At 54.0% G+C, this 17,068-nt stretch overlaps 1 protein-coding gene across 1 annotated transcript in view; it reads right to left on the reverse strand.

Moving 5' to 3' along the window:
• Window positions 1–477: 477 nt before the first annotated feature.
• The window catches only part of LOC146208999 (uncharacterized), a 190,752-nt gene continuing 174,161 nt past the window's right edge, over window positions 478–17,068 (reverse strand). Inside the window, exon 2 of the mRNA XM_084579752.1 lies at window positions 478–662. Within this exon, the coding sequence (XP_084435878.1) occupies window positions 478–662 (185 nt within the window). The remainder of the gene's footprint in view (window positions 663–17,068) is intronic.

Here is a 17,068-nt window from a genome sequence, read left to right on the forward strand (position 1 = left end):
AGTGGCCGTTGAGCCTGAGAGGCGGCGCCATGGAGGGTACGACTCGGCGTCCGAGAAGTCCATCTTGGAACCATCTGGTGCCTTCCACACCTTTTTATGCTGCGCTGATGCGTTCGAAGATGCACAGCTCTCTGCCGGAAAACTGACGCTTGCCGTCGTCCGCCAAAGGCGCTTGCATAGCGCGGCCCGCACTCAGGCGTTGCGGCCTCACGGAGCCAGAGTATTTTGCCACCGTAACGCCATACAGGTCGACTTCCTTACTCGGGAGGACGGGGGCGGAAGCCACCGAAAGCAGGGGGCGCGGGGCGTTCAGCAGAGCCACCAGATTTTCCTACTTCACATGTGGAGCGGGCGTCGTCTGCAGCTTGTCGCCGTGCGTGTGCTGGCCCGTTACGGATTGCGACTCCAATGCTCGGGACTCAGAGCCGGGTACGTCTGAGGATATCTCGGTGTCGCTCTGAGGCGTGGTCACCTCCGTCACTGGCTCACTATCGGGGAGGGCTCCGTAGTTGCCTTGTCAGAGAGGGCCTCAGACGTGGTGGTCAAGACCTCGTCGTCATCCCTCTCTGCTTCCCTGCTGGGCTCCTGGGTGCCGCCAGACAGCTTCAGGTTCGCGGCCTTTTCGGGTTGCACGCCAGGCTCAGAGGACGACTTGGCAGCAGCTGCATAAGAGCGCGGTAGACCACAATTCACCGTTGGATGATCGCCGCCACAGCGCTTACACACGGAGCGGCAACTCGCATTATCATGGCCGTAAACGGTGCAACGACTGCAGAGCACCGCCGAACAATCAGCGCCAATGTGGCCCTCAACGCCGCACCTGGAACACACGCGTTTCATCCCTCAATACTCCATCATCACGCAGGTCCCAGTTACCATCAGGAAGTTGAGAGTGACCGCGTCATTTGCAACTTGACCAGCCGCGTCCCGTTTCGAACGTGGCTCCTAGACTGGAACGATACTTAGACGGATCGGGTCATTCCGTACAAGGAAAGCGCCGCAGCGAGAGCCTCGTCGCTGACGCACGGAGGAAGACGGTAAACCGACACATAAACCACCGTAACTCCCATCTGCTCCAGCGACACTTCTTTTCCTTTGAGACGCAGCACAACTCTCGCCACCATTTTCGTCGCTTGCGCCATGGAGGACACAGCGGACTGGAAACGAAGACCTCCAAGGTGCTGCAGGTGCTGCAGCCCCCCTACTCCGACAACCTCCTTAATAGTGTCGATGAGGCTGTCTGCCGGAACAGGTTCTGGCACCGTGAATGTAAAGCACTGCGCCTTGGACGAGCGCAGTGCCAGGGTAGGTCGTTTTATGACTCAATCCACGGCCCGGGCAGCCGCGACAGGACCGCAGCGCCGGACAGACGGATTATCCGGGGGGAGGCCAGGAACAATACGGAGCGCAGCAGCCTCCTCCTCACCAAACGACAGCCTCGCTTTCAGCAAAGCGGTTGCAATCCCAGAAGACCATATTAAGCGAAAAACCACCAGCAACCGGAGACAGTTTTATGTTGAGAACCAAAGCTAGAAGTGCACATGCCTGATTAGTATAGTGGGAAAACGTGCATACGTTGTTCAAAGTCGGTGTTAGTCGCCGTCGCGCTCATAACAGAATTCACTGTGCCCTTCGATAGATTAAAGTGTAAAGCAACGTGTTCCTCGAGCCACAAAGGGCCGTTATCCTGAGGCTTCCACGAAACGCAGCACAACAATACGTGCGATGAGAGTGCAAAAGTACAGGTGGTTTAATAATACTAAGCGCTTCACACGAAGGAAAAGGCGCACTATTTGTCACACTTCTTTCTGTGGTCACTTGAACCGAACCATAGGATCGGACTCAGCAGAACCTATGGAGTGGCTCTCGAGGTTGACGGTGGCCGTTCCTGTCCCTACAGGGCTGGGACGGTGGGCAGATGCCGCTTGCGGCGGGGGCCACTGAATTTTTTGTCTGTTGTGGGCCGTTGGTGCACCTGCTACCGCTTAGATGGTGGACGACGGTTGTTGCTGTGGCGCGCGTCTTTCTCTCCCTCTTCTTTTCTTTCTTCTCTATTTTCTCTTCTGTGGGCCCCGCCGGTGTGGTGCAGTGGTAAGACGCCCGACTACCGTGCCGGCGTAACCGGGTTCGAACCCGACCTCGGCGGCTGCGTTTCGATGGAGGCGAAACGAAGAGGCATCCGTGTGCTGTGCGATGTCAGCGCACGTTAAAGATCCCCAGGAGGTCGAAATTACTCCGTAGCCCTCCCCTACGGCTCCTAGCTCTTTCTCTCTTTCCAATTTCACTCCCACCACCTTCCCTTCCTTTACGGCGCGGTTTAGGCGTCCACAGAAAACAAGCGAGACAGTTACCGCGCCTTTCCCTTCCTATAAATCAATCAGTTTAATCTCCTGTCCGCACGAGGCAGCGGAGGTGGCTCAGCTACAGAGCCAGTAGAAGGCCCATGCATTTTCTCTTCCTTCTTCCTACAGCCCCAACAACAAGGCTAAAGCCTTTGTTGTGTATATGTGAATTTTAGTGTCATATGTAGATCGCATATGTAAATAGCACCCAGCCGGGGTGCGCAGTGGTTACGGCGCTCGACTACTGTTCTCAAGGATGCGGGATCGAATCCCGGCCTCGGCGGCCACTTTTCGATGGAGGCGAAAAGCAGAGTGCCCGTGTGCTGTGCGATGTCAGTGCACGTTAAAGAACCCCAGGTGGTCGAAATTTCCGGAGTCCTCCACTACGGCGTCTCTCATAGCCTGAGTCGCTTTGGGACGTAAACCCCACAAACCAACCAACCATATGTAAATAGCGTTTGTGTGATTTTTGTGATTTCGTTTCTGTGGAATGCAATGTGTCAAGACCGGGCAAAAAGTAATTTCGACCACCTGGGACATCGCGCAGCACACCTACGCCGGAGTTTCCGGCGTAGGTGTGCTGCGCGATGTCCCAGGTGGTCAGAATTACTCCCTAGTCGTCGACAACCGGCTCCTCTTTCTATTTCCAATTTCACTCGCACCTTCCGTCCTTCCCCTATGGTGCGGTTTTTCTTTCTCCGGTCTTGACACATTGCATTTCACAGAAAAAAAATCAACAAGAATTACACAAACGCTATATACATATGCTACTTCTACTTACATATGACACTAAAATTCCCATATACACAAAAAAGGCTTTAGCCTTGGTGTTGTGGCTGTAGGAAGAAGGAAAAAAATTACCGACGATTACGTTACTTCCTAATGCGAAATTTGAGCGCAGCAAATGAGCTGTTTCACCTTTTCGATAGGTTGAGGCAAATCCGCCGCCACCGATCTGGCTCTCTGATTGCCACCGCACAGGGGTTGCATTGGAGGAGGAGCGAAGAAAGGAATTAAGTTCGAGCCGGAGCTTTGACAACCGGAGACTCGCAGGAAGAGGGGGGAGGGGGGCGGCGTGCACACCCAGCTGCAAACGATGGGGGCAGAAGCGCGCGCAGCAAGCGGACAACGCGATAGAAGAGGGAAGAGATAGCAGCGACTGACTGATGCTGCTGACGCCGATAGTGAGTCAACCCCAGCTGCGGAGTTGGTTTCAGGGACAACGCCGCCGATGCCGACGCAAACAATATGATACCCTCGCTTCCGCAGCGCCAAGAACCAGGTCTAGCCGTGGGAAGGTGGTCACGTATTTGTCATCGTGCCGGGGCCTGCGCGAAATAACCGGCGCGTCGGCAACTGAAGAGCACCCTATCCGCCACACAGGAACAGGGGGGGGGGAACCCTCCCCTCCTCTTTCTGCATGGTGGCGACGGTGTTCTATGCAGTCACGTTATCTTGACTCTCTAGCGGCGTCAGCGGCATCCAGCGGTATCAGTCGGTCGCTGCTAGCTCAGCTAGCGCAGGGGGGATGAAAGGGGGGCGGAGCTTCTTACGATGCCGACGACGACGCCGACGCGAAACCCAGGAACGGACGCCAAAGAGCTGCGCTCTAAAAAATGCATGAGCCTGCTACTGGCTCTGTAGCTGAGCTACCTCCGCACGCCGGAAACTCCCCTGATGGGGCTGGGACAGGTAGGTCACTGCCGCTTGCGGCGGTGGCTATGGTTGGTTGGTTCACAGGAAGGGAAAGGCGCAGTATCTGTCACACTTGCTCTGTGGACACCTGTACCGGCTGTAAGGGAAGGGAGGAAGGTGGGAGTGAAAGTGAAAAGAGAGAAAGGGGAGCCGTAGTGGAGGGCTACGGAGTATTTCGACCACCTGGGGATCTTTAACGTGCGCTGACATCGCACAGCACACGGACGCCACTTCGTTTCGCCTCAATCGAAACGCAGCCGCCGAGGTCGGGTTCGAACCCGGGAACTCTGGCACAGTAGTCGGGCGTCTTACCACGGCATGGGCTAGCCTGTTGAAATTTTTACCTGTTGTAGGCCGTCATTGCACCCGCCACCTCTTCGGTGGTGGACGACGGCTGTTGATGCGGCGCGCCTTTCTCTCCCTCTTTCTTTTCTTCTCTACTTTCTCTTCTGTCTGCCCCAACGGGGTGGTGCAGTGGTAAGACGCCCGACTACTGTGCCGGAGTACCCGGGTTCGAAGCCGACCTCGGCGGCTGCGTTTCGATGGAGGCGAAACGAAGAGGCGTCCGTGTGCTGTGCGATGTCAGCGCACGTTAAAGATCCCCAGGTGGTCGAAATTACTCCGTAGCCCTCCACTACGGCTCCTCTTTCTCTCTTTCCACTTTCACTTCCAACTTCCTCCCTTCCCTTACGGCGCGGTTGCGGTGTCCACAGAAAAAACAAGTGAGACAGTTACCGCGCCTTTCTCTTCCTATAAATAAATCAGTTGTTTTTCTCTTCTGTCTGCACGAGGCAGCGGAGGTGGCTCAGCTACAGAGCCAGTAGCAGGCCCGAGCATTTTTTTTTCCTTCTTCCTAGGAGGTTTACCATATGGCGGTTGAAGCAGGCGTCCGGACACGCGTCACTTCGGCTCCGCAAATTTTGACCGATTTCACCGGACCAACGCTTTTTCGCCACCGGATTTCATTCGGAACTGGAAGACATCAAGTGCTGGATCCCCAAGACGCCATATTTCAAGCGGTAGGACGATTTTTTCGGACCTTTACCGGACTTGAAAGTTTCAAAGCGGGCGCCAGCGCGCTAACCCTGACGGGACGCCCAGCACGACATCGGGAGAGCATGGGACGCTAGGCTTATTGACGACGGCGGCGCCTAACACCGACGCTTCAAAGAGAGACCATATGGCAGGGCCAAGCCCTAAGTGAGTCGCCACAACCACCAAATGCCCTCCTTGACGAATTCCAAGGGATGGAAGAAGACGACTTTGGAGACGCCGAGCCAGGAAGCGAAGACGGAATCCCGTCAGATTCCTCATCGGAGCGCGTCGGGTACAACAACGATGCCAATTGGGAGCTTGTTCAATCCAAGCGCCAGAAAAAAAAACTTCAGAGACAAGGACAACGGAAAGGCACGGGAACCAGCCCGGACGCCGAACCTCATGATGGAAAATCACTGGGTAATGCGACCGGCTGCAACAAGACCGGACAGGTGGAGCAGAGGAGGCCTAGACGAAGACTGCCGCCACTCCCCAAAAATGACATCAAAATAATTTTTCGACCCAAGAAAGGACTCATGGTGAAATCACTCACCACACACCAAGTAGCGCGCACCGTTGTCATGGCGTGCGGCCAACAATGCAAGGACGAGGACATACTTGTAAGGCTTCGTACAGGATCAAATATCATTATCGTTAGCACCCCACATGAAGAAACGGCTCACCTGGTGCGGCGCATTACCCGCCTTAAATTCGCCGGAAAGTCGTACGAGGTCAACGCATACGTGGCAGCTCCGGAGGACGTCTTTCGCGGCGTAATACACGGTGTTGACCCAGGTACGTCTCCCGAAGAGCTGAAAGCACACCTACGAGTCAGAACTCAAGGAGTAACCATTCTCCAGGCAAGTATGCTTGGAAAATCCAAGACCGCAGTGATCACGTTCGACGGCCCGATCTTGCCAAAATTCGTAATATACTACGGAGGTGAACTACCGTGCTGCCAGTACCGCCCCACGAGGCAAGTGTGCTACGTCTGTTTCCAGCAAGGACACCGCTCCGACGTGTCCCACACCGGACATTATTGTGTGCGGACTGTGCGGAGATAAAAATCCGACGAAAGACCATGTGTGCGAGCTCAAGTGCCTAATATGCGGTGAGGCACATCGCACCGGATCCAAAGAGTGCCCCGAGAAACTGAAAAAAGCAAGACCAAAGCCCAGCGTGGAAAGAGGGCGCAGTGGCCAACGCGGGCGACCACGCAAGCGATGGTTCAGCTCAGAAGGAGAGACCTCGAGGAGCCGATCAAGGTCCAATTCCTTCCCACCTCTGTCGCCGGCCGGTTCACAGGAGGGGAACAAACACGAAAAGCAGAAAAAGAAGCTTTCCCAGAAAGGCGGCAGCAATGTAAGCTGGGCATCTACCATTGATCCGCACTCGGTAGAAAATAGTAACACAAACAATACAAACAACAAAAATATTCCTGTCAAAGAAGCTAAAGACGCGAGCAGTGATGCACTCAGACGCGAGCTTGAGCTCGCTCGACTCAAACAAAATGAGCTCGAACGCAAGGTCGAGGAACTAACAAAAACACTCAAGGCACAACAGCGGGAGCTTGAAATCACTAGAGCCTTTCCAAAACAGCCACAAGCATCCAACAATGGAGAACTTGAAACACGAATGCAACAGATGATGCAGGATATGATGCGGCAAATCCAATCTCAAATGCAACAGATGGAAGCACAATTTCACGGGCAGATCTCAGAAATAAAAAGTGCTTTTCGAAAACAAAGACATAACGAAAACAATAAGGAAAGAGCGTGCAACCGTCCAGCGTTAACGGCGTTCGCTGTCGAACAAGGCAACAGCACGAACACGTAAACATGACCAAGACGCGTTTAAAGACCAAGAAAACTTAGAAATTTGGCAATGGAACCGCAGAGGCTACTGCAAAAAACAGGCCCTACTAAAACAATACATAAACACACAGCTTACACCCCCCGATGTCATTGCGCTCCAAGAGACGGGAACCAGGCCCTCTCTACAGGGGTACGATGTTTACGAGAGCCAAAACGGAGGTAAAGCAGCCGTTCTAGTCATCAAAGCCATCACCGCAATCAGGCACGATACCATCGCCGACACGGACATCGAGCACGCGCTTGTCGAAATCATTCTGAAAAAGCGAAAGGGAAGGAGCACATTCGTACTGAACGTGTACAGCCCGCCAAGACCAAGAAAAGCCAAATTCTTCGAACTCTTCCACGGAGCGCACAAGCTGGCCAAAGAAAATGCACTCATTATCGTGGGAGATTTCAACGCCATGGACACGAGTTGGGGATACCGGAAACAAGATATCAAGGGAAGAACATTAGCGGACGTAGCCGAATATTTTGGCTGTAAGCTAATCACAGATCCCGCGACCCCCACGAGAATCGATAATAGTGTGAGCACGGACACTTTCCCGGACCTCACGTTCGTAAGGAAGAGCAAGGAGTCACAGTGGGAAAACATGATGGAAAACCTAGGTAGCGATCACTTTATCCTCCGGACGCGAATAGCATCGGAAATGGTAAGATGCCGGATCGGACAAGCAAAACTCACGGACTGGAACGCGTTCCGCGGGGCTTGCAAAAAGTCTGAAGGCGGCATTCAATCACTAGAAGACTGGAGCAGCATGTTGACAGAAACGCGAGACAAATGCACAAAAAGTGTAAGACGAACAACAACGCCCGAAGTAGACGGGCACCTTCTGCGACTATGGGAAGCCAGACGCAGTCTCACCAAAAGATGGCGGAAGAAAAACACAACAGGAAACTAAAACTAAAGATAGCAGAAGTTACGGCAAAAGCTGAAGAATACGCAGCGCAACTCGCGAAACAAAATTGGGAACAATTCAGCGACTCGCTTAAGGGAACCTTAGGTACGGCCAGAACCTGGAATCTCCTAAGAACACTAATCGATACGACCAAAACAAAATCAGAAAACAATAAAAGCATCCACAGATTCATCCACTCCTTCGAGGGTTCGGACACCGATCTTCTAGAGAGAGAGAGAGAGAGAACAACTTTTATTTAAAATGCCTGCAGAATCGGTTAGGCTCCCTCCAAGCAGGGAGGACAAGCTTTAACCGCGACGCGGCCACTACGTCAGTCTCGTGCGTTGTGCTCCTTGAGGTCTTGTTACGTCCCTCGCTACTTCCGCGGGTTCGAGAGGGCCGCCGTCCCCTTCTTGGCGGTGCTGCCCCCCCCTCTCCTCGGTTTCGCTCGGTCGCTGCCTCTCTAGAGCTGCCGAGACCTGCTGGACGGCCTTGAGTTGTGTCTCTTGATCATAGCTCCTCGTTGCAGCCTCTAGCTGCGGCGGGATCGTCGTCTTCTCGCTGGCTTCGCGCGGATTTACGCTACAGTCCCAAAGGATGTGAGCCGCGGTGGCTCTCTCCTTCGCGCACAGTCTACACATGTCGCTCGCGTGCACACTCGGACACATGTGCTTAGCTAGCACCGGGGTGAGCAGCGACCCCGTCTGTAACTGTCTGTATAACACTGCCTCCTTCCGGGTAAGCCCCGGGTGAGGTGGCGGCATAGTCTGTCTGTTCAGTCTGTACCATTTCACTATTTCGTTGAAGGTGGTCATCTTGTCATTGGCACTGCGCCGCGACCAAGACTCCGAGTCGGCCGTGCTTGCAGCCGCGCGGTTGGTTAGTCCTCGCGCGGCCGAGTTGGCCGTCTCGTTGTGGTTCACGTTTCCGCGTTCCGACACGTCACTGCCCATGTGGGCCGGAAACCACTTGATCACCACAGGACTTTTGTGTCCGATGTCTTCGGCCTTGCGCAGTATGCGCGCGGCCTCACTACATACCCTACCCTTGGCGTAGTTCTTCACTGCCGTTCTAGAGTCACACAACCCTGTAGTGCATCCGGGGTCGGAAACGGCCAAGGCGATGGCCACCTCCTCCGCCCGGTGCGCTTCTCGAGTCCGGACGCTCACCGCGGTCTTCGTTGCACCCGTCGATGCCTCGACAACCACCGCCGCGTATGCGTCGTTGTTCCCTCGATACTCCGCCGCGTCCACGTAGGCGGCGCCTTCTTCTCTGGCGTGGAGGTCTACGAGAGCCCTGGCCCTCGCCAACCTCCGCTCCCTGTTGTGCTCGGGGTTCACGTTCTTCGGGATCGGGAAGACCCTGAGCTTTCTGTTGATGCTATCAGGTATAGGTACGTCTTTCTGCTGCTTGCCTTCTCTCGGTTCGAGGCCAAGGTCCCGCAGTATCTGTCTTCCGGTTCTCGTTTCAGAGAGACGCTCGAGTTGCGCCGTTCTCTGTGCTTCGGCTATTTCGTCCAGCGTGTTGTGGACTCCCAGCGCCATGAATTTTTCGGTGCTCGTGCCCCCGAGGAGACCGAGTGCCGCCTTATACGCCTTGCGTATGGTGGCGTCTATCTTGTTACGTTCACTCGGACTCCAGTTGTGGAAGGCGGCCACGTACGTTATGTGGCTAACTGCGAAGGATTGAACGAGCCTAGTCAGGCTCTCAGGCTCTCCTCCTTCATCCCCGCTTTTCTGTTGGACACCCTCTTGATGAGTCTCATTGCCGCAGCCGCTTTGCCCGCGAGCTTGACCGTTTCACCGTTGGCTCGGTTTCGCTGGATGAGCAGCCCGAGTACTCGAATCTTCTCGACCTCCGGTATTACTTGTCCTCCCGCCGTTTTGACCGCGATCTTGGGACGCTCGTACTTGACTTCCATATTCTTTCTTTTCCTGCCCGATCCTTTCGGGGGAATCACCAGCAGTTCTGACTTGGCCGGAGAGCAAACGAGTCCAGACCCGTCCAGCTGCTCCTCGATGGCGTTGACCGCTTCTTGCAGTGTTGTCTCGATGTGTCCGTCGCTTCCTCCCGGTACCCATAGCGTAACGTCGTCAGCGTAGATGGTGTGCCGGACTCCCGCTACTCTTTCTAGCCGGGTGGCCACCCCGATCATCACGAGGTTGAAGAGTAGCGGGGAGATTATCGACCCCTGCGGAGTTCCGACGCTGCCCAGCTTCTTCTCTTCGAGCTGCAGGTCTCCCGCACAGATTTTGGTGGTCCGTTCCGTCAGGAAGTCTTTGATGTACTGGTAAGTCATCCTGCCCATATTTAGCCGCCTGGATACTTGGGCCAGGATAGCCGAGTGCCTCACTTTATCAAAGGCGCTCTGCAAGTCCAGCCCGAGTACGGCTCTGTTGTCCTTGGTGTCCGTCGTATCCTCGATGATCTCGTTCTTCAGTAAGATCATGGCGTCTTGCGTCCCGAGTTTGTTCCGAAACCCGATGATGGAATTTGGGTAAAACTCCGATTCTTCCAGGTAACGCTGCCACCTGTTCATGAGAACGTGCTCGAGGACCTTTCCCACGCACGAAGTGAGCGAGATCGGCCTGAGGTTCTCTATGTTGGGCGGCCTGCCAGGCTTGGGGATGAGGATCGTCTTGGCTGCTTTCCATTGCTTGGGTAGCCTTCCTTCTTGCCAGCACTTGTTGTAGAAGTTCGTGAGCGTTTCGATGGCCGCTTCGTTGAGGTTCTTGAGCGCTCTGTTGGTCACTCGATCGGGACCCGCGGCAGACCTTCCACTGAGATCCTGCAGGGCAACTCTGACTTCCCAGGTCTGGATGTCGCGATCTAGCGTCTCGTTCTCTTTGCCTTGGTAATCCGGGTGTCTTTCCGTGGGGGTGGTCGGCAGGTACTTGGCGTCCAAGCGCCGCTTGACCTCGTCTTCCCCGTGTTCGCAGATTACCTTGTGTAGGATCCTGGCCAGGTTGTTGTGTTGGTGGCCCTTGGTCTTGGTTTCGTCGAGAAGGTTCCGCAGCATGTTCCACGTCTTGCCCTTGTGCATCTGTCCGTCGGCTTCGTTGCAGGCCTCGTTCCACTGTTGGGTGCATAGCACCCTGCACTGGACCTCGATCTGCCTGTTGAGCTCGGCGATCTTCTTCCTTAGACTTCGGTTGGTTCGTCGCTTCTGCCACCTCGCCTTTATAGACTGCTTGGCTTCTATCAGGTGGGCCAGCGGACTGTCCATCTTGTCTATCCGTTCGTCCGTCTCTAGCTCTTTGGTGGCTCCTTCCGTCGTCTCAACGACGTTGGCCGTCTATTGCTCGATGTCCGTAATGTCCACTTACTCCGCGGGTAGCGCCTTTCGAAAGGCGTCTCAGTCCGTAATGCGATGCTTCCTTATGCCAGTGTTGCCTTGGCCTTCGAGCGGTACGACGACCTCCACGATGTAGTGATCGCTGCCCAGCTCTTGGCCTGTGTTTCTCCATTTCGCTTCTCTTGATCCTCCGTCAGTTTTGACGAAGGTAAGGTCCGGAGTTGTGTCTCTCGTAACAGATGTGCCGATCCTGGTGGGAAAGGCCGGATCCGTGATTAGGTTCAGTCCGATGTCGGTGGCGTCTTGCATCAGCTCTCTCCCCTTGACCGTCGTTCTGTTGTAGCCCCAGTCTTGGCTCGGAGCATTAAAGTCTCCGCACACTACGAGCGTATTGCTCCCCGCGACTGAAGTTGCCTTGTGGAGCAGTGCCTTGAATTTCTGTTGTCCGTGGGACGGATTGCTGTAGACGTTCACCAGGAAAGTGCTCTCCTTCCTCTTCTTGCCCGTGATTACTTCCACCGTGCAGTGTTCGATGGCGCTTCTGCCGATCATTTCGTGTTCCACGAAGGTGATCCCTTTCCTAACGAAGGTGCAGACCCCTCTGCCCTTGCCCTTGGACGTGTCCCTTTTGCTCGGCGGGCTGTCGTGCGACCGGTAGCCCGGCAGTCTCGGCGTCTCTTCGCTGTGTGTTTCTTGAATCATTATGACGTCTGGTTTCCTTGTTAGTTGCTGCAAGTGTTGCTGCAGCACCGCTCTCTTGCCGATAAAGCCGTTGCAGTTCCAGTGCCAGACCAAGAGGTCTCTCACTGGTGGTGTGGATGTTGCTGTACGTGCTGTCCCGTCCATGATTGCTGCAGTTTGGCGATGATCTGTGCTTCCATACATTGTATTTGTGCCTGTATCTGCGTCTGAAGCTGTGCTTGCGTTTGCGCCATCATGTTCTGGATCGTGCTCTGTATGTTCGTTGTCATCTGCTGAACCGTTTGCGTGAGCGCAGTAAGCCTTTCGTTGGTTACCTTGCTGATCGCCTCGAGACGGTCGAGTCTGTCATCTTGTTTTTCGATTCTCTCCATTGTCTTTCGTTCCTTGGCGCCCTCTATGGCTCTCCTCTTGGGAGCCGGTCCCGCCGCTTTCGTGGCTCTCGGGTCCACCTCGACCTCTGGTTCGTCCTCGGTTATATCTTCTTGTTTCCTCTCTTGTGCGGGCTTCGGCAGCAGCTGCTGCTTTTGCTGCATCGCAATTAATGTCGTTAGCTTCGCGTTGATTTCCTTGATGGTTGCGTCCTGTTCGGCGATTCTCTGCTTTAGCTTCTCGTTCTCGTCTCTTAGGGCTTTTATTACCACCCCGTTCTCTTGGAACTTCGTGGCGTTTTGCGCCGGTGGTTGTCTCTTCTCTGCCATGTTTGCCTTGACTGTTTCGGCCCAGGCGACTCTTACCCCCGATTGCGACGGTCTGTGGCGGCTGGCGCTCCTGCCTCCCTTGCTGTTGTCCCTCTTGCGGCTGCTATCGCGCTGCCTCGAATCTCCGCGGGGTCTCTCGGCAGACGGCTCTCGCAGCGGCGGAAAGCTTTTCGGATCCAGTTGTTGCTGCTTGGCTTCCATCTTGCGTTCCCATTGCCGTTTTTTGAGCACATACGGCATCTTGTACTTGTTCTTGCATTCCCTCTCGCCCGTTGGATGCTGTCCCCCGCAGAGCCTGCACTTGGGCTTGCATTCGCGTTTGTGATCCTCGCTGGGGTTCGCGATTCCGCAGCCGAAGCATACTCTGGTGTTGGGATTCGGGCATACGTCTCTTCTATGGCCGATCTTGCCGCATTGCCTGCCCACGTCAAAGTGCTTGCGGTAAAGCCCGCACCTGACTAATATCGAGCCATACTTGACGTAGTTCGGTACTTTCTCTCCTGCGAAGAGTACTATCACCGTGGTTGTATTGCCGATTCTGTGCGCCTCCACCGCTAGGGGGTTGCACGGGTTCACGATGTTTTCGGCTATCTCCTCCGGGGTGTCGCCTACGGCTATGCCTCGGATGACTCCCTTGACCGCGCTGTCCGGCGCCGTTCGGTAGGCGCTGACTTCGTATGTCCTGTCTCCTATGTTAAGGGTTTTGACCTTAGAGTACAGCGTGGCGCGCCTCTCGTCCGGGGTGCTGACCACGATGATGTTTTGCTGCGCGTTCGTGCAGATGGTGTCTGCTTTGGCTTCTTCCTTCGTTACTCGAGCAGCCGTCATGACGGCCGACATAATTATTGAAACCTCAGTTCTCGCTACGTTGAGACCTCCCCGTGGTCTCGTGACTATCTTAGTGTCTTCCTTCGGCATGTCCATGGGCATCCTCGCCGCTTTCGTTACCGAGGCTGCAACTCTCTTAGCAACGCTGGCCCTAGTCTTGGGTCTAGACTGGCGAGTAATGGCGGCGGACTCACCGTTTTCCTTGCCGGCCATGATCTGCTTGACGCGCTTGCCGGAGGCCGACCAGCCTTCGACTTCTTCCGGTGTAATGTCCTCTCCTTGAACTTCAATGCACGTACGCCCGCCGAGACTGCCGATGCTCGGTGCTGACGTCATGTTGTCTTCCATCGACGTGGACACTTCCATTTCGGACGCCATCTTGGTCGTACTCGTCGCCGGTTTAGGCCTAGCGGCCGGGCCCGTCGCCACCGGTGGCCGTAGTCGTGGTAGGCCGACGTTAGGCTTAGAGAAAAGTCCGCACCGCACCAGAGAAAAGTCCTCGTAAATCGGGAGAATCACGTACCACTTGGTCAAAACTGGTACCGGTCGATGCCCCGCACCTTCGCGCACACTTTGGTACCAAATATATCGCGGTAACTGTAAATTAACGCTGCGTTAATTGGCATAATAGCAGGGGCCGATGAGAAGCACGTCCCCTCCCGTCGGCGACCGCAGCGCCACCCCACCTTCTAGAGAAGGCACGAAAAAAATGTTTCGGTGACCGCAACCCCTCACGATACCAAGGAACCTACCGCGGAGCCGAAAACGAGAGACTCGACCGCCCAATAACTGTGAAAGAAGTTTATACGGCCATAAGGAATACGACCAGAAGCACGGCAGCAGGAGCCGACAGAATCGACAATGCCCTGATCCGAAACCTGAGTGACGACCTCATACAAGAGCTCGTAAGCTTTCTAAACAAACACTGGGAGGCGGAGACGGTTCCCGAAGATTGGAAACACGCCGAAGTAATTATGATACCTAAACCTGGCAAACAGCTCCAAATTGAAAATATCAGGCCCATCTCGCTCACATCGTGCCTCGGCAAGCTTTACGAGTGGGTGGTGATGCTCAGACTGCAAAATTTCATGGAAGATAATGAACATGTACCCCATACCATGTTCGGCTTCAGAGCAAAACTCTCGACGCAGGACGTGCTGCTTCAAATACAAGACGATGTGCTCCGCAACGTACCCCGAACAGGTGAAAATGTCATAATGGCCCTTGACATCAAGGGAGCATATGATAACGTCAGTCACGAAGCGATTCTTAGAGGCCTAGACGACCTGGACTGCGGACGCAGAATCCACGGGTACGTCAAAGCCTTCCTGTTAGAACTGCCACCATCGGCATGGGAGACCTTCGATCGAACAAAATTCACGCGCCAAACAAAGGAACACCACAAGGTTCAATCATCTCACCTATCCTCTTCAATATAGCTATGATAGGTCTAGGACGAAAACTAGAGATCGAAGGCATCAAGCACGTCATGTATGCAGATGACATAACAGTCTGGACGAACACCGGTTCCCTCGGGGAGAAGGAAGAAAAACTACAGGAAGCGGCCTCCTGTGTACAGAAATATCTCGGAGAAAGAGGACTCGCATGCTCGACCGAGAAATTGAAACTGCTTCGAGTGTGGAGAGGCAAACAAAACCGGGCCGTCCCAACCAGTGAGAACCTGAAACTCAACATCTACCTGGAAGGAATGCTCATCCCTGAAAAGACAATAAGAATATTAGGTATGTGGGTTCAATCGAACCAACGCAGTAGTCACACTTTCACCATGCTCAAAACAACAACGCTACAAGTGACACGCATGATCACCCGCATCACCAACAAGCGGCATGGCATGCGCGAAGAGGACACACTAAAACTAGTTAGAAACCTGGTAGTGAGCCGAATTATGTACAGCCTGCCCTACCAGTGCCTCAACAAGAGTGAAATACAACAAGCGGATGCCCTGCTACGCAACGCGTATAAGACGGCGCTCCGATTACCGCGCAACACGTCTACAGAAAAGCTCATGGCGCTTGGATTGCAAAACACATTCGAAGAACTACGCGAGGCGCAGCTTGAGTCGCAAAAACTCAGGCTGCTGCAGACAACGACTGGAAGAGCGCTCTTACAGAGACTCGGATACTGTGAGCAGATGCGAGAAATAGCGAGGACGGTAACGATCCCCGACGAACTTCGCAAGTCCCTCAAGGTAGCTCCAATCCCGAGAAACATGGACCCTAACCTCCACCAAGGTTGAAGAGAAGCAAGGACCGATTTTATTCAAAAAACATACGCTCCTCAAGACACGACTGTGTATGCAGGCGCGTCCTCGAGAGGAGGACACAACAAAATTGCAGTGGCCACGGTGGTCAATTCGCCTCTATGCGAAGTGACCAGCGCCTCTATCCGACACTGCACAGTAGCAGAGGCCGAGGAAGTAGCCATTTCTCTAGCGGTGGCGGAGGGCTATAGAGCTGGGCGGTCGCTAACGATACTCACGGACTCTCAAACAGCCTGTCGAAATTTCATGAATGGTAGGATTGGTCGTCACGTGCCCCGTATACTCCTCAAAGCGAGCGACAGAATTAAAAACCACGAAGAAAACAAGACCAGACACAAAATTATATGGGTACCGGGGCACATGGGGGTGACAAGGAACCAAGAGGCTGACAGCATAGCTCGAGCATACACTACTTTCCGAGCATCCGACGGGTCCACGGAACTTTTGCCAGCACCCAAGACATACTGGGCCATACTAGAAAACTACAGAGGAAGAAGAATGCGATATCCCCCACCGCACAGTTCTCTCACCAGAGAGGAAACTGTCATATGGAGACAATTACAGACGGGTTCATACCCAAACCTACACATACTAAACAAAATGCACTCTACCATATACGCTGACAGATGTCCGTGGTGCGATGAAAAACCAACACTATATCACATCACATGGGCATGTCAAAACATAGATGTAGTCCCCAAAATTCGAAACCCGAGTGTGGAGCAATGGGAGACTCTGCTGTCCAGCGACCGCTGCGAAGACCAGCAAGGTCTGGTACAGCGAGCCCAACGGGCGGCAGCAGCCAGCGGAGCCCTGGACTGAGAGCAACTGACCATTGCGAAAAAGTGGACGAAGTCGACGGAGAAGACTCTTGTGGATACAACAAGCAGACATCTCTGAAGACGTCCAAAAACCCCCAAATAATATAGGGCTAAACAAAGTTTTTCCCCCTCCTCCTTCTTCCTATACAGCCACAACAACAACACCTACGCCTCTTCGTTTCGCCTCCATCGAACGCAGCCTAATCACGGAATTCATGCAGCAGCAGGGCATTTGAGAGAGATTGGTTTGCTGGATCTCAATTATTAGACGATGTTTTGCTCAGGCGGTCATTCTTGCAGACCACACATTGCATGTGCTCAACATACGATTCTAAAGTATTGCGACTCTTCTCGAACACAACTAGCGTCCCAATGTACGCATCAACGTTCATGGCGTTATAAATCGTTTACAGGAAAGGAACGGTGCAGTATCTGTCACTCGCTTCAGTGGACACCTCAAGTCCTTTGGAAACGCTGAAAGTTAAATCGGCTTCAGACATTCGATTTCATCGAGTGGATATAAGAGCAGCCATCACAGCACCATGGTTAACGGAACTCTATTGTATGATCCGCAGATTCTAGTCACCCTGCTAACCTCCTT

Source organism: Amblyomma maculatum, chromosome 1, assembly GCF_055883805.1.
Source record: "Amblyomma maculatum isolate TAMU_Amacu chromosome 1, ASM5588380v1, whole genome shotgun sequence".
NCBI lineage: Eukaryota > Metazoa > Arthropoda > Arachnida > Ixodida > Ixodidae > Amblyomma > Amblyomma maculatum.